Source organism: Bidens hawaiensis, unplaced genomic scaffold (genome assembly GCF_021521415.1).
Source record: "Bidens hawaiensis isolate Kalapana, Puna unplaced genomic scaffold, B.hawaiensis_p1.1 tig00015313_1, whole genome shotgun sequence".
In the NCBI taxonomy this organism is placed as follows: Eukaryota; Viridiplantae; Streptophyta; class Magnoliopsida; order Asterales; family Asteraceae; genus Bidens; species Bidens hawaiensis.
Window position 1 is genome coordinate 197,721 of NW_027492365.1, and position 26,239 is coordinate 223,959.

A 26,239-nucleotide genomic window follows, 5' to 3' on the forward strand; every position below is an offset into this window, starting at 1 on the left:
CAAAAATCGACTCGAGATCGATTCCAAGCTTCAAGCCTTTACAAACACGATCCAAAATGCATCATTGAATCATAAACTCAACGAGCCTATATCTGATTCTTCAACCGTTGTTTGATCATAATAATAATTCAACATATTCAATCCCATGGGTAATGCCTAGCTCATTTGAATCGTAATATTACGTGTTTCACATGATGCATTTGATATATATTGGTTACATAATATAACAATTAGAAACAAACTGATTATGGATTTTAATCCCCGGTATGTGTAATATTGAATGACGAAATATTTACGTCTGAATATATATGAATGCGATTTTATGTTAATAACGTAGTGGCCGATAATAATTCAAGTTATACTTTGTCCAATATTAATCATGGCTTTCAATTTTGTTGCTAAGAGCAATCCTGGTAGCATAATCATTATAGATTTAGCACTAAATGTTACATTTGATTTATACGTGATTTTGCTGGCACGTTTCTTCATTTCGGTCATAATCATTATTGTGAGAGAAATCGAGTGAAAATCAAGCATGGAACTCGTGATGATTATGTTATTGGGATTGCTCTTGGCAACAAAAGTGAAAGTTAGGATTATCGTTGGTCAAAGTGTAAGCATGGATTATTATCGGCCAATAGGTAATAGTTAGGATTATTAAAATTCAAAGTTGGTTACGTTAAAATCCGTCGACTTGTTCAAATCACATGTATTGGGAAATAAACGTTATTTAAAGGTTAATTACTATCAAAATTAACAATTTGCTGATATGGATGTGTTGTAGACTCTTCTGGTGACGTGGGATATTGCTTCATCATTTTTTTACCGCTTTAAGTACATGCAAATGCATACCATGATATACAATGAAAAGGATTATATATCCACATGAATGTTGTATGTTGAATGGCATTTCAAGACCCATCTAAGGGTAACAAGTGATTTTTTATAAGTGTCTGTATTTTAAACAAGTTCCTTTGACTAAGTATGTTGGATGCTTATGAGATTAATTATTGTGTTTAAGTAGTTGTTGATTATTACTTTGGTGACGGTTCAGTAGTCTGCTAAAAGTATGACACTTTAAATGATATGTGTAAAGTAAATGGAAAATAATATATACGAAAATAATGCTATTCCAAGGCAATCATAATCTTGATACACTTGTACATTTTGTTCTTTGCAGGCGAACCTAATGAATGTTGCTCGACCCACCTTATAGACGGGGACGGGACTTTTAATGTAGCAGGACTCAAACAATTCATGAAGGAGGTAAACCTCGCGAAATGTGGTCTTTCTTATGCTGTTGTTTCCATCATGGGCCCGCAAAGTAGCGGTACATATTCCAGTTTTTCATTGATGTACTTTGGGTATTAAAAAGATTTAGTAGTCTAAAATCTCATCATTAAAACTGGCCCAAAAAGTGATTGATGTATTGCATGTTTTGAACAGGGAAGAGCACACTTTTGAATAATCTGTTTCATACCAATTTCAGGGAAATGGATGCATTTAAAGGCAGGCAAGCGTTTACTTCCGTTTTCGACATTTAGTTTTTTTTTTTTTTTCATATTTCCAGCTCAGTAAACTGAGCGCATTTTATTCTTATCAGGTCACAGACCACCAAAGGTATCTGGATGGCTAGGTGTGCTGGCATTGAACCTTGCACTATAGTTATGGATCTTGAGGGTACCGATGGAAGAGAACGAGGAGAGGTAGCATTCTGAATGCATATATTTCTTTTAGTTGTTAAATTATCATAAATGATAATTGCATATTAATTGTGTGTACAATACGGTTACGTAGTGATTAAGTGCTCTCTATATTTTGTTTACACTTTGACAATATAACATACATAGGGATGTTCAGTACATAATTGAGTAGAGAACTGTCAGAACCGCATAGACATGTATGCTTGTTGGTTTGAATGTGATACATAAGAATAATTGGCCGTGCAGGTGTTTATGCAGTTCACTACATAAAATTGGTTGTGTGTTGAACGTGTCACTACAATTAATATATAACTAGTCTATATATAAAGAAAATTATGACTTATTCTTGATTGCATATCAGCAAACTTTCACATGTTTCAGGATGATACCGCATTTGAGAAACAAAGTGCGCTGTTCGCGCTTGCTGTTTCAGACATAGTGCTTATAAATATGTAAGTGTGCTGACATGTCAGATATGCATATACAGTGTTTACATAAATTGAACAAAATGTGTAAGCAGTATTGCTTTGATTCATAAAAACGTGTGTCGCTTGCTTAGGTGGTGCCATGATATTGGTCGTGAGCATGCTGCAAATAAGCCTCTACTAAAAACCGTTTTTCAGGTACATATATATATACATATATGTGTATATATATATATATCTCTGTGCTGTTCTTTTTAGCCGAAGTTTCCAACAGTTTAATTTGATATTTTCCCTGTACAGGTCATGATGAAATTATTTAGCCCACGTAAAACAACGTTGATTTTTGTTATACGCGACCAAACAAAAGTGAGTTTTGTCTATCTTTCTATCTATAATCTATCTTATACAGATGATTTAAATCTTTTAATATTTTCGGCTGCTGATTTTTCTTTTATTATCTTTAAGACACCTTTGGAAAATTTAGAGCCCGTCTTAAGGGAAGATATTCAGAGGGTAAATTTTGTTAAAAACTTGTTTCAAGTTGTCTTATATTCTTTAATCTTTTAGTAAAAGTCTTTATATTGTTAATTATGCAATTGTTTCTTGGCTACAGATATGGGATTCTGTTCCCAAGCCAGAAGCCCACAAAGAAACACCATTGAGTACATTTTTCAATGTAAGATCCTAAATATATTGCTCTCTGTTGTCTTTTAATTAACAATATCTGTCACAGTCAAATTATCATGCTTAATTAAATTAGTTTTTATTTTCCTTACCGATGAATTGATCAGATTGAAGTTGTTGCGCTTTCTAGTTTCGAAGCAAAGGAAGAACTGTTCAAAGAACAGGTAGAGTACAAGTTTTCTTTTAACAAAATCCTATAATCGACGCATAGACCTCATAAATCAATTAGTTAAAGAATAATAAGATAATTCTTGTGATATCATTTTTTTTATCATGCATTATCACATGTTAGCTCAACTCGACCCGACCTGTATCAAAAAGCATCTTAATTAGAAATATACATTTGCCTAATAAATATATTTTTAATGTAAGGTTGGAAAATTGAGGCAAAGATTCCACAACTCAATTGCACCTGGAGGGCTTGCTGGTGATAGGCAAGGAGTTGTTCCTGCTTCGGGGTTTTCGTTTAGCTCAGAACATATTTGGAAAGTTATCAAGGAGAATCGCGACCTTGACCTGCCAGCTCACAAGGTACAGTAATTTGCTATGCTCACTTTTTCATTAACATAGTCTGTTATTAACAAATTGCATAAATAAATTGAAAGGTGATAATGGCACAAAATAAAAACTACACATTTTTTAAAAAAGTTTCAATGTCCGTTGCTTTTTGTAGGTGATGGTGGCCACCGTCCGTTGTGAAGAAATTGCTAATGAGAAATACGCATGCTTTGTTTCAAACAAGGTTCGTTGTTGTCATTTCTACTAGTTAACGTCTTAACGGTATTTTTCTTCATTAATGTTTTGGAATTAATTTGCTTATAATATTACAGGACTGGTGTGAACTAGAGGAAGCCGTGAAATCTCATTTGGTGCCAGATTTTGGGAAGAAGCTTAGTTCAATGCTTGAAACTTGCTTTTCAGGGTACACACATATATGTTGCATATGTTTAAGCATTTTTAACTGTTTTTGTATATGATAAGGAAAAAATTAGTTTGATAACCACTAAAAACTAAAAAGTAGAGAACCAATCCTGGCCCTTGGTTCCAAAAAGATACATTTTTTTCACATGTGAACACATTATAAGTAACATGTGAAGTTTAGTGTATCATCCATTCACATGTGAATAGGTTTAATTTATACTTTCATATCTTAGTGATGGTAATTGTTCTTTTGTTGTTAAGTTTAGTGTGCTTCTAATGTGAACCTGTGCCTACCTGAATACCTGATTATAATACGAGCCTTGCACTGCTATAGTGTTGTTCTTCTGACTGTATAATATCAAAAACTTCTTTTATGGTAGGCTTTTGTGTCTAGTTACTTTACTTTTTTTTAATTAACATGGTCTTAGAGGCAAACATTATTACAAGTTTGTTGTTTGTTTTATGCTGGCTTCACATGTTTATTTATTATGGACTTTTTTGCAGCTATGATGCCGAGACTACGTTTTTCGAAGAAGGAGTTAGGACAGCAAAGCAAAAGCAACTCGAAGAGAAATTGTTGCAAGTAATGTTTCTCTGTGACCCCTTGCAAGAATAAGTTTTTTTTTTAAAAAAAGCTTAACTTTTAGAATGGGCAATGCTGCACCAACTGTTTTAGGAATAGGCACAAGATAAGAGTTTATGGTAAATCTAGGAAGTCGTTTAATATAAGTAGGGTATTAGGGACAAGGGCTTTGATTTTGCAAGTTTTGAGCCTTTAGACATTGGAAGATCACCTGTGTCTCGGTTTGTAGGCACCATCTTGCTCTATTTGTTCTCAAATTACTGATTATTGTTTGAACTTGATTCACTTCAAACCAGAATCTTGTTCTCAATATTGCATTTTGCTAATCCTTTTTTATATTAATTGACCAACGACATTTACAAGACGACATGCTTGTATTATATTTCTTTTAGCTTGTTCAACCGGCCTACCATGCAACTTTGGAACACATAAGGGCTGAAACAATGGAAAATTTTAATAAAGCATTTGATAGTGCATTGAGTGAAGGACAAGGGTTTTCAAAAGCTGCTGTTAATTGCAAAGCATCAATCATGAAGTTATTTGATGAACATTCTGAAGGTATACCTCCGGTTAATAGCAATTTAATAATAGTGGCAAGATCGACGGGGGTCAAGATGGGCGTGGCTTGAAACATGTCATTGTCACAAACACCGTGTCCGTTTTTAACTTTTTAACAAAATATTAATGCACTAAGAGAGTAATAGTCACATTATTTGAGTAAAGCATTAAAATTTATTTTGGGTGATAACTAAAATATTTCAAACTGACACATTCCATCTACAATTTAACTTTATACTTTTTGTCTAAATTCTAAATAATTATTTGTGATGGTGTTATCATCATCATATTTATGTGCTGAAACATGCCTCCTGTTGATTTTTGCGGGTCTAATATACTGATTCTGCAGGTGCTATCATCAAACAAGCTGACTGGGATACATCTAAAGAAAGAGAAAAGCTTTCACTTGATCTTGATGCACATATTTCTGATGCTTGTAATGCAAAGCTAGCCGATCTTTCTACACTATACGAGGTAACATTAGCTTGAAAGGTTTGACCTAAATTATCAGGTCAATCGGGTCAGAAAAACCTAATGTCGTCTAAAATGTATTGAAATGCATAAATCCTACTTAATCATTTAAGTGAAAAAAAATTCAGATTATTTTTGTTAACATAATAATCTAGTTTTGTAATCATGTATGCTCGTTATTTCTTTATTATCATGAGAGCACGTGACAGTTGTATGAATTCTGTTGCAGTCAAAACTAAATGAGGCATTATATGGACCAGTGGAAGCACTTCTAGAATCACCTAATGATGAAACTTGGCCTGCAATAAAAAAACTTTTTAAAAGTGAGACTGCAACTGTTGTCACCGAGTGTTCTGCTGCACTTTCTGGTTTTGAAATGAAAGAAGAATCCAGAAAGGACTTCTTATCAAAGTTGGAGAATTATGCAATAACATTAGTTGAAAAGAAGGCCAAAGAAGAAGCTGGCAGAGTTCTATATCTTATGAAAGAAAGGTATTTGCTTGTTTTTTATTGTTACAAAGCTCACAATTAGAATTCGTAATTTCGATCTATATACTAATGAACGGGTTAATATACATCGTGTTTTTATCATGGGTATGCCAAGAAAAAAATGATAAAAAGGGACATAAGTTTCTAAATTATTTGATTTTTAAAAGTTTGGATTATTATTGTAATAGTACTTTGTTGTAATCATAGTTAAAAATGTTTATGGATCACAAATTTATTTTATTAATGCATACAAACTTATAAATCGTTCTATTTAAAAAAATACATTGTTATTGTAATCATGCATAACACATGTGATTAGAAAGAGCATACCAGTCAATCAGTCATAAATAATAATAGTTATGCTAGCTACTTAGAACTAATCTTACTTATCATGTGATTATCTAAAACACCATGCACAGGTTTACAATGATATTTAATCACGATAGCGATCAAATGCCTCGGGTTTGGAGTGGAAAGGAGGATATCCGAGAAATTACTAAAACAGCTCATTCGTCTGTAAGAATCTCGCCATTAGAGAATATAATCTTTTAGTTGTAACACGTTATATGTGTGTTCTTATGTTTTGTTTTACAAAACAAAATCAGTGTTTAAAGTTGCTATCGGTATTGGCTGCAATTCGTTTGGATGGGGATGCTGATAAGATTGCAGACACACTTCTCCTTGCTGTATTAGATCCAAAGAAAGCCAAGAGCTCCACGTCAAACGATCCATTGGCCTCAAGCACATGGGATAAGGTATCATATGTGAATGTTAAAGATTTTTATGATTTTTTTATCACATGTTTTTGGCAATTTATCTGTTTAAATTATAGGTCCCCGCATCAAGGACGTTGATTACTCCTGTTCAGTGCAAAACTTTGTGGAACCAGTTTCAAAAAGAGACGGAGTATACGGTCACTCAAGCTATTTCTGCCCAGGTATGTTTGCTATTACGTTACTCTTCCTAATACTATATATGAGATTGTTTAAAAAAGTTACAACCATGCATAAGGTTCGTTAAACGAGTCATTTAGCAATTTGTTTCTTTTAATTTTCTCTAATATTCCTTTTTAATCAAGGATGCATAAACTTGAATAGTTGTTTGCATGAATTAGTTATGTTAATATTAATACTCGGTTATGAATCTTGCTTCCACTGGTTTTAATAGATCCCATTGGTTAGTAGGGTACTGGTGGGGTCCCGTGAGATTTCCGGTATTTGGTTCTCATGTTTAACATAAGGTTACATAATAATGGATGTTTGGATGTGTGGTTTAAAGTGACTGTGTGATACTAAAGATAATCATTAGTTACAGAAAATAGTGTTTGGATGTGCTAACTTTTTGCAGCTTGAAACTGAATTTGCAAATCTGATTATGTGACCCGGCATTAAAAGCTAATTTTCGCGACCTCAAATTTTAATAATCAAAATAAAATTTAAGATGCAAATCCAAACACTCGGTTTTTTTTTAATGTTTAAGTTAGTTAGTTAATGAATGTTTCCGCTGTGATTTTCAGGAAGCTAACAAGAAAAGCACCAACTGGTTACCACCTCCATGGGCTATTATGGCCTTATTTGTTCTGGGATTCAATGAATTCGTGACTCTTTTGAGGTTCTTTCGGCTTTAGCATATCTCCTATATACATTTTCCTTTTTTTCTTTTTTTTTTAATTTTTATTTTAAGATGAAGGATGCATATCCATAATATTATTTGATTACATAGTGATTACCTCTCGTCATTTGTCCAAATTTGCAGGAATCCGTTGTATCTGGTTTTGATTTTCGTCGGTTATTTGGCCGTGAAAGCTTTGTGGGTTCAACTAGATGTTGCTTCTGCATTCCGCAATGGCTTTGTGAGTGTTTTCATACATAAAACCGCCTATTCAAATTTTATACTCACTAATAGCAATGACTTCTATATGATACTTTTTGTTTTTGTCTCTCCAGCTTACAGGAATGCTCTCGGTAACCACCAAAATTATTCCCACCATCCTCAACCTTACGAGAAAACTTTCAGAACAAGGACAAGCACCCAACAATCCCCAAATAGACCATCAACATAGCTCTTAGTATCAACAAGTTTAACAAGCATATTTGAGGTGAATTTTATAAATGAAATCTAATCTAGCGGCCCGTTTGGACATGCCAACTAGTAGTGAATCAATTTATCGGATAATGAACTTCTCTAGCATGCCAAACAGGTCGATTTTGCTAATACGATTCGCGTTAGGTTTCAAAGCATTTTACTCCCAAACATGTACTTATATATACATGTTTACTTTTCTTTTCGGTTTTGCCTTTTATTTTCACATGTGAAAAAAACCCATTTTTGGTAAAGGAAAGCCTTCATTATGTATTTAGGGGCTGTTTAGCAAATACTGAATCATTAAGTGCTAAACCAATAAGAGGTCTGAATGATTAAGAGACTCTGAGCCAGTAAGTGCTGAACCAGTAAATGTTGTTTGGTTGGACATCTGAATGACTATGCAGAATGACTATTTTGCCCCTCTGAACTATTTCATGCTGAATGAAATATATCTATTTGTTTTGTTAGAGCTTTTAATAATTGTATTAAATAGCCAAACTTTTATTATCACCAACCAAAATATATCTTAAACAAACTTTATTATAATCAACCAAAATACATCTTAAAAATAGTTCATCAAGTCATTGACACAAATAACTTACCAATACACCCACAAGTAGAGAAAACCGCTAAACATCATACATGGGTTGAGATCTTAACAAAAATAACACCCATTTTATTACAACTAAAATACATCTTAAAACTGAGCCGTTTCAACAATTACATGCCTTTATCCTTCCTTTCCTTGTCTCTTAACCTCTTTTCTAGGGTAGTCTTACTGCTTGCTCTCATGTTTGCTCGTTAGATTTTGGTGAATTTTCTTGTTTGTGCATTAGATTATAGTGAATTCTAACGCATTAGACCGATTTGAATTTGCAACCGATGAAAAACAAAGATATATTAGAGAATACCTCTTCTGAAACTTAAAACATACATCATGTGTTACAAACGGCCTGCTTCCACCTGAAATCATTTTGGCTCGAACATAATTAACATCTTTTAGCCCCGTATGTCTGAAACAGTAAAACTTGGTACACAAGCTTACCCGTTTTGTGCCAGGCTTTAATCTTGGACCTGCTGGTAGCCAGAAGCAGAAAACACTAGAACCCAAACAAAAGTATTGCCAAAACTATATTCATATTTCAAGATAATAAAAAGTTGCCAATTCACACACAAAAAAGAAAAGGATAGTTCTAATTTCTTTAGATTTAGAAATATGCCATTTTCTTGTATTTGCTCTCAAATTGTCTCAAAGACCTAACGAAGGAGGAGGATGAGCACTTTCTTAAAACTCTCTTCATTCGTATCTTCAGACCTTATTCTCAACTTCTTGAAGAAAAATCACAAAAAATGGACTTTCCTTGAAACCTTCTATATTTCCACAATCTTTTGGTCTTCTTTGACCTTTTAAGTCAACGCGTAGCTTTAAACCCGACACCTCAGCCAGAGAAGCGGTGTGGATGTACACAAGCTCTATGCTTTTTCCAGCTGGCAATGAGCTAACCCATGTTGGGAGCCCGTATGAACCGCTTGTGGCCTTGGTGAGACCCCAAAGAAGCCCGTATAGCTTGGAAATCGAAATGTTAACTTCCTTGTAGGTCTTGTTTGATTTAACCGAGTATCTATAGTACTTTTTACCATCAGCCACCCATGAACTTGTAGTCTTCTGTGTAATGGCAAGCGAACCTAAAGAAAGAAAATCTTTAGTCATAAAGTTATGATCTTTAAAGAAAAACAAGATTATTATCAACAACTTTTAGCAATGGAGTTATGATAAAAACAAGATTATTATCAAGATTTTACCTGAAGATGGAGTCACTTTAGGCTTTGGTTGAACAACACCAGGTTTAACAAGAGGAACTTCAACTGCAAAAACATTCAAACAGATATTAAAAAAAAAAAACTAATTGTTGAAAAACTGGTAGCTAATAGGTATAATTGATTAATATACCTTGAAGGAGTTGGTTATAACCACTACAAAAAGAACAACAAACAATTCAAAATATCAGATTTTGATCACTACCATGCTTTTTTAGTATTCTGACTATTTTCTGCATGGGTATTTCGTATCTTGACCAAAATCATAACTTTAACATGGTTCTTGAAAAAACTATAGTAAAGTCAAAATGTATATTGTAGCTTTTGTCTACCTAGATCCAGCTCCATGTCCGAGCCCGAAATACTAAATCATGTTGTCCCATTTGCAGTACTTTTTTGGCAGCCACCATGCTACTATTTGGTTATCTTTTCTTACCCGCAATGCCTCCTACGCGGCTGCCAAACACCACGAATTGTATGACATGATTTGGCCTCGAAACCGAACCCTAAAGCATGGCGTTGCTACCCGATTTTGGCAGCCTACAGAAAAAAAAGATCCAACTAAGCTCAACAAAACGCTTTGCAGACTACACATAAACTGCAAATAACAAAAAACACAAAGTATTAATTAGTTAATTACCTTGTATCATTTCATTAAGATGTAGTATATACTGAATATGGATATCAAGATTCGCTGAATTTAGTAAAGATTAAAGCAGGTGGGCAGGTAAAAATTTAGTAAAAATTAAAACGAGCACGAGCCTAAAAGTAAGCCCGAGCCAAGCTCGAGCTTAAAAAACTACTCACGAGCCAAGCTCGAGCTTTAGAAATAGAGCTCTAAACGAGTTGAGCTGGCTCGGGTCGGCTCGTTTGCACCCCTACACGTCACCCTTCTTGTTTTAATGTTCATTGTAAAATATAACAAAGGGTGAGAAAACCGTATAATTAACTATTTATCTTATATGTCTTGAATTTGCATATTTTTTTGTTTATGTTGTTTGAATGTTAGTATATGCTTATCTTATATGTTGCTTTCTTACTACACATCAAACTTCATCAACATACTCTCAAACCTACATTAATATGCTATTTAGCATAAGGATTAACCCTAAGAAATTGCACATGAAAAAGGATAGCCATGGTGCACTGGCCGCCACTTTTAGCCAATAACTTAACCCTAAAATTCTGCACCCCGCCCTTAACATCTTCCCAAATAACCAGAAACCCGAAGAACACCCCTAACTAAAGCCCAAATCTCTAAAAAATCCTATCAATCTAATTAATCCATGTTATAAAATACAAACACCATAGATGTTTAGCAGATGGGATAAGGAACACCGGTTCATCAATTTCGAAAGAAAACAATTACCTGGTTGAGGGTTAAGAGGCAAATGAGAGAGGCAGCACCTTAGCAGTTGATTGAAAGGAACATAGCGATTGTTAGATTGAGGGATTGCAGATGAGAAAGAAAGATGTATTAGGTTAGGGCTATTGAGGTCCATTTTCTCATTCAGACGTAGGGATGGCAAAAAAACCCAAACCCGATGGGGAAAACCGAAACCCGCCCCGAACGGGGCGGGTTCGGGGACACTTAATCGGGGACGGGTCCGGGTTCGGGTTTTCCCCGTTTAAGTTAATCGGGTTCGGGGCGGGTATGGTATAGCCTGTACCCGCCCCATATACCCGCCCCGTATACCCGTTTAAAACCCGTTTAATTAAATATAATTTTTATATTTATATATAATATATTATTTATTATTCATTTCCCAATATACCCGTAACCCGTTTAAAAGTTAACCCAATCCATTTCATTTGGCCATTTACCCAATTACCCTAACCCTAGAACAACTGAACAACCTCCGTCCTCCCACCTCCCGGCTCCCGCCCGACTCGCCACTTCGCCAGTCGCCAATCGCCATTCTGCACAGGCGCACAGCCCGTTCCGGCGTGTGTACGTGATATTGTGTACGTGATATGCTTTTCTAATGTGTTACTATTATTATTATTATTCTTTTGATTTTGTCAGTTTGTTCGCATTTTGTAGCTGGTTTATATAGTTGTTAGGCTTTGTTAGGCCTGTCACCTGTGAATGAACAGAAATGAAGTAGTTTGCAGCTGTTTTTGTAACTCCAACAGAAATGAGTTTGGATTATTATTACTATTATTATTATTATATAGTTGTTAGGCTTTGTTAGGCCTGTCACCTTCATTATGAACTGAAGGTTCTCAGTGAACAATGCTGGAGTTTAGTTTGTTGACGTTTGCTCATTTCTGTTTGAAACCAAATTTAGTTGGGTGATTTTTGATATCGTTCTTCATTTAGTAGGAATGAAACATTAGATTTTGTTTTTAGTTTTCCATTGAGTAGTAGTTTGCAGCTGTTTTTATTTATTGGCTTATTGCAATATCCATCATGATAAATGTTTACTCATGAACTATTGTTTGGGTATTAAAGTTTGTAGTTACTTGGATGTTTTTCATTTTCGGTTTTCCATTGAGTAGTAGTTTGCAGCTGTTTTTGTAGCATATCCGATGCTAAGAACATTTTCATTTTCATAATTATTCGTAGGATTTATGGAAGGACACACACAACAACCACAAACATCTTCGGGTGATAACTCACAAGCCGATAGCAATAACTGTATGAACCAATCTTCACCAAATACAAGCAATGAAGGTCCATCACACACAACCACAGGAGAGCAAACGCAAACCCCAACCCAAAATGATGATAGCAACATGGGTTCTAGGAAGCGAAAACTTACGTCAATTGTATGGAACCACTTCGAGAGGATGACGATCAATGGTGAAGACAAGGCGGAGTGCCACTATTGCAAGAGAAAATTAGGAGCTAAGAGTGAGAATGGAACAAGCCACTTACGTGATCATTATAACAAATTTTGTCCAAAACGAAACCAAAGAGATATACGTCAACAAGTATTGGGGATGGGACAAAAAACAACCGACGGACAAACAAATCTAACTTGTTTAAACTTTGATCCCGACAAGTCAAGGAAAGATCTAGCCGAGATGGTTATTGTTCATGAATATCCTCTTGTGATTGTTGAACATCATAAATTTAGAAAGTTTGTGACCGGACTACAACCTTTATTTAAGGTTCCATCACGAAATACCTTAAAGAGTGATATTTTGAAGATTTATGACTTTCAAAAAGAAAAGACAATGGGGTATGTTTCATTAATTATTTGGTTTTAATATAATTAGTTATTACTTAATTGCCTTTTAATTTATATCTTTGATTTATTAAAGGATCTTGGAGAAAAATCAAAGCCGGATTGCAATTACCACGGATATGTGGACATCAGGTAATCAAAAGAAAGGTTTCATGTCAATTACCGCACATCTAATTGACGAGAAATGGGAAATGCAAAGCCGAATAATGAGGTATACTTCAAAATTTGTTTTATTAATTGCCACTTTAATATGTTGAATGTTTTATCAAATGTACTTTTACTAGGTTTATTTATGTACCTTCTCCACATACTGCTGAAGTTCTTGCTGAGGTGTTATATCAATCAATGTGTGATTGGAATATTGATAGAAAGATATCAACAATAACAGTTGATAATTGCAGCACTAATGATTTAATGATTCACTATTTATTGGATAAGTTGTCTTTAAGCTCTTTGATTCTAGGTGGGGAGTTGTTTCATATGCGATGTTGTGCGCACATATTGAACTTAATAGTTCAAGATGGTTTATCTGTCATTGGTGAAGGAATCGAAAGAATTAGAGAGAGTGTTGTTTTTTGGACCGGAACACAAAAAAGAGTAGAAAAGTTTGAGGAAGCTGCTCGTCATTTAGCAATAGATTGTTCAAAAAAGTTACCTCTTGATTGCAAAACACGTTGGAATTCGACATATCTAATGTTGAAAGTCGCTATTCTTTACAAGGAAGTTTTCAAACGTTTAAAGCAAAGAGAAACCCAATATAAAACTTTGCCAACTGAAAGAGATTGGGAATTAGGTTCAAGCATTTGTGATAAGTTGAGTTTGTTTTATGAGCTGACTTTGATGTTCTCGGGTACTAAATATCCGACAGCGAATGTCTTTTTTCCATCAATATGTGAAATTAAATCTTCTTTGGGTATATGGAAAGAAGATCGAGACCCTATGATCAAGATGATGGCAGAGAAGATGATTGTTAAGTTTGATAAATATTGGTCGGTTATTCATGGGGTAATGGGAGTAGCAGCAGTTTTGGATCCTCGTTACAAATTGAAAGCAATGGAGTTTGCTTTTCCAAAGATATATGGTTCTGAAAAGTCGGAGAGTGCGATAATAAAACTTAAGGAGCTTGTATATAGGTTGTTTCAAGATTATGAAAGTTACAGTCAAGGAACTTCACAGGATGATGGTGTGAGATCAAGTCAAAACAATGCGGGGGGTGGAAGATTTTTCAACGAATACTTCACATACGTTGAAGAGGATAATCATTCGGGTATGACTTATTATTTACATTAATTTAACTTTATTCATTAATTGTATTAACTTTATTTATATATTAGGTGTCACAACGGAGCTTGATTTGTATCTACAAGAGAAAGTTTGGATAAAAGAAACAGAGATTGACCTTTTAGCTTGGTGGAAAACAAATGGTGTCAAGTACCCAAGGTTGCAAAAGATTGCTCGAGATATATTGGCGATTCCAATATCTACCGTTGCTTCCGAGTCCGCTTTTAGTACAAGTGGTAGATTGGTAAGTCCACATCGTAGCCGTCTTCATCCAAAAACATTGGAAGCGTTAATGTGCGCCCAAAGTTGGTTGTTGAATGAAATCAAAGGTAAACAAACATTTTATTTTTTATTTTTAACTTAGCTACTATATAAACTTTTGACTTTTGTGATATGAATATAGCAACTTGTTCAGAAGAATCCGAGGCATATTGCCAAACTATTGAATATGATTGTGACGATGGTATTGAGGTAATACATATATATGGTTTATCGTTTACATTTTAATATGGTTTAAGTGTTTAACATTGATTCTTATATAGTTTCCAATTAATATGTTAATGTTTGATTATCATAGCAATCCGGCGTGACAAGTGTTTGAATGGTTGAATGGGTGCGGTATGGAGGTGTAAGAAGGATCAATCATGAAGTTAATTTCCGTTGTGATGGGAGAAATAAACATTTTTATGTATTAATAATGTCTTTTGTATGTGTAATGTGTTTGGATATTGAACTTTTTGTGTATTAATATTGTATTGTAATTTTGTATCATTTTCTTACAATCGGGTTTTAAACGGTGAACCCGACGGTTAAATGGGGATCCCCACGGGGAATTTAGCCCGTTTAAAAACCATTTATGCTAGACGGTTCCCCGAATACCCGCGGTTTTCCCCGAATCCCCGATGGGGATTCCCCGTTTAGTCCCCGCGGGTTTTTAGACGGTTTTGGTAATGAGTTTTATAAACCGGGGCGGGTATGGGATTGGCATTCCCCGCCCCGAAACCGCCCCGTTGCCATCCCTATTCAGACGTCGAAGATTCCATTCAAAATGCAACCAAACGCTCCTAAACGGAGCGAATCCCCGTTCACGTTTTTTCTTTTTCTTATCAACGAATACATCTCTTTACTTGTATGACTTAGATGTCTCGTATTTCTCGAAAAAGTGATTCGATTGATGAGATTTGGTATGATACTTATGAGATCGATGAGATTGATATTCAAATATTTCTTCTTAGAGCGTCTTGATTTGACCCCATAAGCGGGACCACCACCCAATAGCATGTTGCCGCCTAGAGAAGCTCCTAATTGTTTCAGAGCAACTAGAAAGAGATTCTTTAACCAAAAAGAATTCGGTTCAGATGTAGGATACCTATCCAGAAGTTTTCATATGACATGACCGATCAATAGAAAGACTCCAACACTCCACTATTCCATACATCACACTAGATAGATATCATATTCATGGAAAATGAGAGATAAAATTACTCATATAACAAATTTATAGATTTTCTCTATATTATCTAGTTGTTTCTCATGCAGTCTATAACTTATACTTCGTATAGCAATCTAAGAAAATAATTACAAACTTGTTTTTAAAATAACTAGTAGATAATTGTGTATATACACCCATGTTTCTTAAAATTGTAATGATAATATTCAAAATGGAATTGATACGTTTAATTTCAATAAAAAGTTCATATCGAACACAAACGCAACCTATTCCCCATATGATGGAGCTAAGTGATCAAGGATGATCACGGAACACTGCCTCAACCATATCTATAATGGGAAGATGGGTGATTTTTGTTATGATGATCATGGGTGTGATGGAGAAGAATAGAGGGGCAATTTCTTGGAAAGGAGTCAGGTGATCAAATGATGATCGCTTACACCAACACAAGTGGAGATGAGGTGGCATAGCTTGATTAGTTGGAGTTAAGTTATCAAGTGATATCACTTACACAATCTGTAGTCTCAAACTATAAAACTAGTGCATTTAAAATTCGCTCCACTAGTGTGTATGATGCTACTTTGTTAGGTAATATTTGCTACACTTGCATTTTTCTTATAACATGGATGATGAGAGTGCTTTCATGGAAACATATGATTAAGGTTAAGGGCTTTGGTGGAGGATACAATTTTGTTTTAGGGGCTTAGCTTTTTCTATATTTTCGATGGTCTTTATATGTTATCTTCTTATTTTCTTCGTCTGTAAATGATGTTCTATATGCTACTATTATTGTACACTTTCATCCATTTTTTTATGTTATGGGTACCGTATTTAAAGCACATCTTGTTTTATGCTATTTAAATTCCATGAGTAACAATTTATGTTTATGTTTTTAATATCATTTCCGGATATAATTTCGAAGCTAGAGGTCCTTTTCAGAAGCCATGTCATGCGAAATAGAGTTGTGATTTAATTACATTATACCTCTTATAATATATATTGAAAGTGTAGTTTTGAACACTATGCATAACAACTTACATGTATCATTCTAGGTTTCATTAGTTAGACAATTAACTGTTAAGTTTCATTAGTTACACAATTAACACCATAAATTTTAACATGGTAAGTTGGTAACCCAATAATTTTTTAATATGATACAACCTCATACTGTAATGAATCAAACTGATACTGTAACATCCCACCCTTCAAACCACCAATGTTGTCCGCTTTACCCACGAAAAGCTCACGAATTTGTTTTTGGTTACCCATGTGGAAACTGCACAGAAGGTCACACATCCTGCTACTACTCCCACCTGAGCACGCTTAACTGTGGAGCTCTCCTCTCGTCCACTACCATTAAGCCCAAAATGCGTTGGTGATTTAAGAGGTGGGACATTTACTTATAAACCAAGGATATCTCCTGTCCACGGCCGATATGGGATTTGCCTAAGGTGTTACAGATACCGGCCGAGTTTCCACTGCAACGTGTATGTTTAACACGACTAGTTACCAATTAATTTGAATTAGATTTTATTAATTATGATTAGTTATAAAATGCAAGCATAAAAGTTTAGTTCTTTACACTTTAGCCACATAAGTTTTAATATTTACCTTTTGGTATTTCAGCTTTATTTATAAACTTTAGTTGATTAGACTTTTATTATAAACAATTCACACATACTTTTTAGTTTCTCAACTATATATTATATAGATAATTAAAATACAAGTATATAAAAATATTTCCTCAGACTTTAGTCACATAAGTTTCAATATTTACATTTAGACTCCTCAATTTTATTTACAAACTTTGATTAATTATACTTTTACTACAAAAGTTTTACATATATGCTCTTTGGCCGCTCAACCTAGTTTCATATGCTTACTATTTAACCCGTCAACTTTGGTAATGAGATTTTTGCCCTTTCAAATTGCATCTTTACTTTTTAGTCTGCTAACTTTACACTGCATTCTTGAGTTTTTTATTTAAGGGTTTGGAAAAGAAAAGATAAGAAAATTTTTCTTTTTTCATTATTGAGTTTTTTTATTAAAAGAAAAGAAAGAAAATGGAAAAAAAAGTTAATGTTTTCTTCCTCTAAAACTTTTTAGCCAAATATGGCCTGATTCGGAAGGAAGGTTTATAGTCATGACAATATTACTAATTTATCCTATCTAACTCAATAATAAGGACATTATCGTAAAGTTACATTTTTTTTCTATCTTTTCCTTTCTATATAACTCAAGAATGTAATTAACACTTTCTTTTCTTTTATTTTAACTCGAGAATGTTTTTTAAATATATAATTTCTTTTCCTTTCTTCCTCTATCCAATCTTATCATTTCTTTTCTTTATATTTTAAACCCAAGAATGCAGTGATAAAACTTTTCCTACAAAACTTTACCATAACAAACCGAACCAACTCACGTTTCCACTACAACACACAATAATTTTTGAAATGCAATACAACTCACGTATTCCGCTGCAATTGTCGATAAAACTTGAAAAACAAATAAAAATTCAGTTGTTATCGTTTTTATCGATACAATTATAATATATATATATATATATTAAATTAAAAATAAAAAAGATCATATAGAAGTAAGAGAGAAGTTTGAATCCCACCAGCGACGACTGACTAGTAACGTCGATAACGACGTCCAATTGTATTGTATTGTATTGCTATTGTATGAACCACCAATTCAAAAACTCTCACAATTAACCTCACCCTCCATGTGTGTGCACTGTGTACGCACGCATCTTCCCTTTGATTCAACTTTCATTTTATAAATATTAAACCCTCCCTCTACAATACAATCATACATACATATATATATATAAACATATATTACAATCCACCAATCCAATCCGCTTATTCCTTCACTCAATTCCTTAACTACCAAATCACAGGTTATATATAATTATACGCATCGATTTTCATTTTGTTTTGTTAGGGTTATACGATATGCTATAGGCTTTCATGATCCGCTTTCCTAGGGCTTAATTACGTTTCTAATCGGTTAATTCTTTTGATTCGGAGATGCTTTGTTTAAATTAGGTTTAATGATTTGTGTATTTTGATGAAGAGTTTGTGAGATCGTTAGCTTGTTTCATAATTGTTGCTTAAGTTATGCTGTTTATTGTTTTTGTATGTATTATACTATAATAAGATTTAGAGGAAGAGTAAGTGTAGGATCGTTTGTGAGATTTGTGCCTGCATTAAATTTGTAACTGGTTCAGTTTACTACACGGTTGAATTGCATTTCTAATCGCTAAAATTTGTTTGATGCGGAGACGATTTGTTCATTTTCATGAAGCGTCTGTGAGATCGTCAGCTTGTTTGATAATTGCTTAAGTTATGCTGTTTATTGTGCTTGCATAGATTCTGCAATTAGATTTTTGTGTCTGCATTCAATTTCTAACTGATTCAGTGTGAATACGCTTTCATGATCCAGTTTACTGCGGTTGGATTACGTTTCTAATCGGTTAATTTGTTTGATACGAACGCAATTTGTTTAAATTAGGTTTACTGATTTGTGCATATTGATGAAGAGTCTGTGAGATCGTTAGTCTGTTTGATACTGCTTAAGTTATGCTGTTTATTGCGTTTGTATAGATTCTGCAATAGGATTTTTGTGTCTTCATTAAATTTGTAACTGATTCAGTGTGAATAGGCTTTCATGATCCGTTTTACTAAGGTTGGTTTACGTTTCTAATTGGTTTAATTTGTTTGATACAAACGCGATTTGGTCAAATTAGGTTTACTGATTTGTGTATTTTGATTAAGAGTTTGCGAGATCGTTAGATTGTTTGGTAATTGCTTAAGTTATGCTGTTTATTGCTTTTGCATAGATTATGCAATATGATTTAGGGGAAGAGGAAGTGTAAGATCATTTATGAGATTTGTGGCTGCATTAAATATGTAACTGATTCAGTGTGAATAGGCTTCATTATCTGGTTTACTAGGGTTGAATTACGTTTCTAATCGGTTAAAATTTGTTCATAATTTAGGATTATAGCCGGAGTTATGTAGAAATTAGGTTTACTGTTTTGTGTATTTTGATGAAGAGTCTGTGAGATCGTTAGTCTGTTTGATAATGGCTTAAGTTATGTTGTTTATTGCATTTGTATAGATTCTGCAATAGGTTTTTGTGTCGGCATTGAATTTGTAACTGATTCAGTGTGAATAGGCTTTCGTGATCCGGTTTACTAAGGTTGAATTATGTTTCTAATCGGTTATTTTGTTTGATACGAACGCTATTTGTTTAAATTAGGTTTACTGTTTTGTGTATTTTGATGAAGAGTCTGTGAGATCGTTAGTCTGTTTGATAATGGCTTAAGCTATGTTGTTTATTGCGTTTGTATAGATTCTGCAATAGGATTTTTGTGTCTGCATTAAATTTGTAACTGACTCAGTGTGAATAGGCTTTCATGATCCAGTTTACTAAGGTTTGATTACGTTTCTAATCGATTAAATTTGTTTGATGCGGGGGCGATTTGTTCATTTTGATGAAGCGTCTGCAAGATCGTTAGCTTGTTTAATAATTGCTTAAGTTATGCTGTTTATTGCGTTTGTATTGATTATGCAATACGATTTAGAGGAAAAGTGTAAGATCAGTTGTGAGATGTGTGACTGCATTCAGTTTGTAACTGATTCAGTGTGAATAGGCTTTCATGATCCGGTTTACTAGGGTTGAATTACGTTTCTAATTGGTTTAATTTGTTTGATACGAGTGCGATTTGGTTAAATTTGGTTTGCTGTTTTGTGTATTTTGATTTAAGAGTTTGCGAGATCGTTAGCTTGTTTGATAATTGCGTAAGTTATGCTGTTTATTGCGTTTGTATAGATTATGCAATACGATTAGAGGAAGAGAAAGTGTAAGATCATTTATGAGATTTGTGTCTGCATTAAATATGTAACTGATTTAGTGTGAATAGGCTTCATGATTCGGTTTACTAGGTTGAATTACATTTCTAATCTGTTCATAATTTAGGATTGTAGCTGGAATTATATATAAATTATGTTTATGAATTTGTGTATTTTCATGAAGCGTCTGCGAGATCATTAGCTTGTTTGATAATTGCTTAAGTTATGCTGTTTATTGTGTTTGTGTAGGTTCTGCAATAAGATTTAGAGGAAAAGCAGGTGTTAGATCAGTTGTGTGATTTGGTATGCATTAATTTTCTTAGGAGCAAAACAGGCCTGCTCATTTGAAACGGATTCAGTATGAAGAAGAAATTAGCATTACTATAGGCTGGATATACCATAGGCTTTCATGATCCGGTTTACTAGGGTTTAATTACGTTTTTAATCGTAAAATTTGTTTGATACGGAGGCGATTTCTTCAAAATTTAGGATTATAACTGGAGTTAATTAAAAATATGTTTACAGTTTTGTGTGTTTTTTCGTGAAGCATCTGCGATAGTGTTAGCTTGTTTGATAATTGCTTAAGTTATGCCGTCTATTGTGTTTTGTTTAGATTCTGCAATATGATTTAGGGGAGGATCAAGTTCAGGATAAATTTCGGCTGCATTAACTTATTGGGAGCAAATTAGGCCTGCTCATTTGTAACGAATTCAGTGTGAAGAAGTTAGCATTGAATACATGCACGGTGATTGAAGATCTGCATCTGCACAAAAACAGTTTTCCAGTGAAATTGTTTATTTGAATTGATGCAATTAGATTTGATGCTGTAGCAATGACCAGTGAGCTTGAGCAAGATTCAAGTTTTTCAACTGTAAAAGACAGGTTAGTAGGCAAGAGTTCAAATAACAATATATCTTTAAGAACCGGTGAAGAGTTTTCCATTGAGTTTCTTCAGGATCGTGGTACAAGAAGGATTCCTAATGGTGAGATGGATCTGAACCACGGGCCTATAGTTGGATCAAGAAGTGATGTCAATGGGCTTCTTGGTTATAATGAAATTAGTGGTATGATTGGATTGCAAAGACGGGATTTTGTAAGTAATTCGAATAAACCTGATATTATTTCTATGGCGAGTGCACCAGTCATTGGTTCAGTTCCATCTTTGCCTCACCGAGCTTCAAATGATTCTCAAAGAGAAAAGATAAAGTTTCTTTGCAGTTCTGGTGGTAAAATTTTGCCTAGACCTGGTGATGGGAAACTGAGATACGTGGGAGGTGAGACACATATCTTTTCATTACAGAAAAACATGTCGTTCGATGAATTTGTGAAGCGAGCAAGTGAATATTGCAGTCAGCCTCACACGATCAAGTACCAGCTTCCTGGTGAAGATCTTGATGCTCTTATATCTGTGGCATCTAATGAGGATTTTCAGAATATGATTGAAGAGTATAATGGGCTTGGAAGTCGTGACGGCTCTTCACGACTTAGAATCTTTTTGATTCCTTTGACTGAATTAGAAAATGCAATTTCCATTGAAGCTGATGCTAATCTCCAGAACAATCCAGATTACCAATATGTGGCTGCTGTTAATGGGATAGTTGATAATATATTGACAAGAAACAATGATAAGCCGTTTTCTACAGATGAAATTAGTCAGTTAAAATCTAGCTTGGACCAAAATCCTAGTTTGCCCATAAAGCATTCGCCTTTTAATCCTTTCGATTATGATGCTGGTCTAAATGACACGAATGCCACTCCATCTGTTCTTGTTTCACCTGTTCTAGTGCCACAAGATGATGCTATTAATGGTCATGCACAAGTGTACAATGACCCGTTATCTGATAGTTTTGAGATCCCAATACTCAAGGGCCGTGCTTTTCATTCTGAAAACCGTATTTTACCTCCTGATCCAGTGAATCTATCTGTGGGACCCGATGGGTCTCAATTGGGTATTCCACAATCATTTTCGGACCCACAACTTCAAGAGCGTGGAGCAAACTCTGTATTTGGATCTCAAGATGGATCGAATTTGCCTTCTATGATGAACTTTGTACCATCGCCATTACCTGCACAGCTGGCATCTTCTTTCTTGCAGGGGAAGTCAGTTGAACAATATGATAATATTCATCCACAGGTCCCGTTTGAGATGCCAAATGTGAATCCTTCTGTTGTTTACACTCAAGCAGATTTCTTGCATCAAGATTTGAAAGAAGGTTCAAATAAGAGTGCTGAGTTGCAACATGATTATGATAGAAGTGGGTCTCCTTTTCTTCAAGCTGGAAATTTTGTTAATAATTCAAGGGTCAATCATGAGCAGATACCTGTTCTTGTAGCCGACACACCAAACATTGCTCCTACATCAATTACAAATCACCCAAAGCCTATATCAAATGCAGCGATGCAACCATTATTAAGCAGTAACGTACAACAAACTGTTGAACATCAGCAGCAGGTTTATACCGGGCTTGATATCATGGGAATTACAAGTATGGCTCCCAGTTACAATAATAATATATCTGATGCTGACAGATCATTGAATGATCTTCTTTCTCACTTATCTTCTGGTTTAAGATCTGATACACCTGCTGTACAACCACCAAGTTCACATCCGAAGGAATTGAATAACCATAAGCCTATACAGAAAGCTGATGTTTCATTGGCGCAGATACCAACAACTGGTGCTGAAGTTAGGAGAGAAGTGAAATTCATTGATGAAAACTTCTATCACACCAAACAGAAGGTTGCTCACTTGGGTCATGAAGAACATCATAGTATGGCACACAAACAACTGGATACTACTGATGCTATAGGTGATGTCAGCAATGAAGCTCTCCCCACAAGTGCAACAGAAGCTGCGCATGCTATCTCAGATTATAGTATTGTGGTATCAAATTTTGTCATGCTATATTACTATATGTATATTTTACCTGTTGACTGATAAGTAAGGCGTTTCCCTGTTATGCAGGACGCTGCAACCGAAAATGAAGGTAAAGATGGCCCGTTCAGTAATGCATTAATGGCTGAAATGGAAGCTGATATGTATGGTCTCCAGGTACACATTACTACAACTGTTAACAGATAAGCCAATCTATCATTTTCTCATTAATTAGAGGTGGTGTGTTAAGTAACAATAAGCGTTTAATATATTGTATGCAGATAATAAAGGATGCTGAACTTGAAGAATTAAGAGAGTTGGGATCTGGGACATATGGAACTGTTTATCATGGTAGATGGCGTGGTTCAGATGTTGCCATCAAAAGGATTAAAAAAAGCTGCTTTTCTGGGAGATCATCAGAGCAAGAACGATTGGTGGGTCCCATTCAAATGTTTTTGTAACTTTTCTTTTGTTTTTTTATAAATATTTGCAGTATTTTCATCATTAACTTCCAACTAAGCAGACTAATGACTTCTGGAGAGAAGCTCAAATCCTTTCAAATCTTCATCATCCAAATGTGGTTGCATTTTATGGGGTTGTACCGGATGGGACTGGCGGGACCCTAGCTACTGTTACTGAATTCATGACTCATGGCTCTCTTAGGAATGTTTTGATTAAAAAGGACAGGTGAATTTACTTTCCTGCTTTTGGTCATTATTTACTTTTTTTTTTGAATCTTAACTGTTATTGAAAATTCAATTTTTATGCAGATCACTTGATCGTCGTAGAAAGCTTATAATAGCCATGGATGCAGCCTTTGGAATGGAATATCTGCATTTGAAGAATATTGTCCATTTTGATCTTAAGTGTGATAACTTGCTTGTTAATATGCGGGACCCACAGCGACCCATCTGCAAGGTAATTGAAAGTTAGGCTAATAAATAACAATCTTATTTTTTCAGAAAACTATTTATTAGAGGATGCTTGCAACTAAAACTTGTGGCCCATCAACAAATGTAATTAGTATAATATTTTTGATGCTACAACCTATTATTTTAGTAATAGAATAACAGATTATAAAAGTTCTTTTAATGAATTGGCTGTTATGAGATTCAAAATAAAAAGAAATATACCGGGTCAACCTTACTAGATCCGTCCCGTATAAAAACAGCTCATTTGGACAATTTACATACCTCACCTATTTTGCCATCTCTACTTTTGAGACATTTATTTTTTGTTGTATGTATGTGTAAACGAGCCGAGCCCGAGTTCAACTAAGCTCGAGCTTGGCTCGTATAACTTATGAGCTCAGGCTCGTCTCTGGAGTTATTTTTCAAGATTGAGCTCTGTTCGGGCTCTGCCTGTTATTTATTTGATAAATAATTAGTTAGTAATTATTTATTTTATTATAACATAATATACAGTATTTAGTTACTTTTATCATAATTTTTATATATGATGATAATAATAAATATTACGTAAGTATATATGCTCGTTTATGCTCACAAGGCTACTTGGGCTCCATAATTGAAGTTTTGGCTTGGACTCGTTTATTAAACCAGCTTATTTTTAGGCTTGGGCTTGTTTAAGCTTGGCTCGATTCGACCTTTTAGCGAGCCAATCTCGACTCGAACCACAAGTGGCTTGTCTTGTATGACATGTTTATAACTAAAAGTAGTTTTAATTTTATAGCATCTATGACACTTGCAGGTTGGAGATTTTGGGCTGTCGAGGATCAAGCGAAACACTCTAGTTTCAGGTGGTGTCAGAGGGACCTTACCATGGATGGCACCTGAACTGTTAAATGGTAGCGCTACCAAAGTTTCTGAAAAGGTACAGATAATATCTTGTGTCATCATACGCCATAAAATACGATAGCTAAATCGAGTTATTCTTTAAATAAAACAAACGTATTTTCGGTTATTGACAGGTTGATGTGTTCTCTTTTGGCATTACAATGTGGGAGATTTTAACCGGGGATGAACCGTATGCAAACATGCATTGTGGTGCAATCATCGGTAATCGGTTTTTCTTTATATTATTATGCGATAAGTATTTCATGAAACTTATGAAAATGCTTAATAATGTGAAATCATGATGACAGGAGGGATTGTGAAGGACACCCTTCGTCCTGCAATCCCCGAAAAGTGTGATCCCGAGTGGAGGAAATTGATGGAGCAATGTTGGTCAGGGGACCCTACCGCACGACCGTCTTTTACTGAGATCACAAACAGACTAAGGTCAATGTCCAAAGCACTTCAACCAAACGGAAGCAAAAAAGGTCAACATGCATAAATCAAGAAGTTTTGTTACTATCATGTTTATATCGTGTGTAAGTCTGTCTTTTTGTTTTTTTAACATGTATGTTTTCATTTGTTCATTCTTTATACCGAAAAACAGTTCGTGTTTATAGGATGGCAGCTTGAAAGGGTATTTATGTAATTTACACCGACCGTACACACAATAATAGGTATCTTGTTTGTGTTTGTTTGTGTATGAAATCTGAATGGGGCGAAACTCGATCTGTAAGTTGCAAAAGCATTGTATGGTTTAGGAAATACGAAGCATGATCAAAATGTGTCACCGGACTTGGTATCCTCCATGTTTTATCAAAAAGAAAAGAAACTTTTATGAGAGAAGATAAAGAGTTTGCCCCAAATCTGGAGTTATATTCTTTGCTAATGCTTTTGCTTGATCTCGTTTTCAACTTCAACTTCATTTTGTTTTTTAAATATACAAAAGACAACTGTGACTTTTTCTATGGTCAAAACATTACAAGACAATGCATATTTTAATTACTCACAACTTGACATCCATTACGCACTACGTGATATAATCCA

The 26,239-nt window shown here is 34.6% G+C and overlaps 2 protein-coding genes across 3 annotated transcripts; both read left to right on the forward strand.

Annotated features, from left to right (window-relative positions):
* The first annotated feature begins 535 nt into the window (after nt 1–535).
* Nucleotides 536–8,136, forward strand: LOC143548886 (protein ROOT HAIR DEFECTIVE 3-like). Its single transcript, XM_077039935.1, has 23 exons — nt 536–641; nt 1,181–1,330; nt 1,447–1,513; nt 1,604–1,706; nt 2,085–2,155; nt 2,263–2,326; nt 2,429–2,494; nt 2,594–2,641; nt 2,742–2,804; nt 2,920–2,976; nt 3,185–3,343; nt 3,486–3,554; nt 3,643–3,734; nt 4,238–4,316; nt 4,709–4,874; nt 5,224–5,348; nt 5,575–5,837; nt 6,254–6,350; nt 6,440–6,589; nt 6,667–6,771; nt 7,351–7,445; nt 7,590–7,686; nt 7,781–8,136. Exons 1-23 carry the CDS (start codon nt 536–538, stop codon nt 7,901–7,903), a joined length of 2,415 nt encoding a protein of 804 aa, XP_076896050.1. The 3' UTR covers nt 7,904–8,136.
* Nucleotides 8,137–18,479: 10,343 nt separating this feature from the next.
* LOC143548893 (RAF-like serine/threonine-protein kinase 20) lies at nt 18,480–25,878 on the forward strand. Of its 2 annotated transcripts, XM_077039939.1 has the most exons (9): nt 18,480–18,567; nt 21,138–23,408; nt 23,490–23,576; nt 23,681–23,833; nt 23,923–24,086; nt 24,170–24,317; nt 25,110–25,232; nt 25,330–25,417; nt 25,504–25,878. In XM_077039939.1, the coding sequence occupies exons 2-9, from the start codon at nt 21,357–21,359 to the stop codon at nt 25,692–25,694; spliced, it is 3,006 nt and encodes a 1,001-aa protein (XP_076896054.1). In that variant the 5' UTR covers nt 18,480–18,567; nt 21,138–21,356; the 3' UTR covers nt 25,695–25,878. The 2 variants fall into 2 exon arrangements, with proteins under 2 accessions (XP_076896054.1, XP_076896055.1); XM_077039940.1 differs by lacking the exon at nt 18,480–18,567 and having other exon boundaries at nt 20,925–23,408.
* The last annotated feature ends 361 nt before the right edge of the window (nt 25,879–26,239 follow it).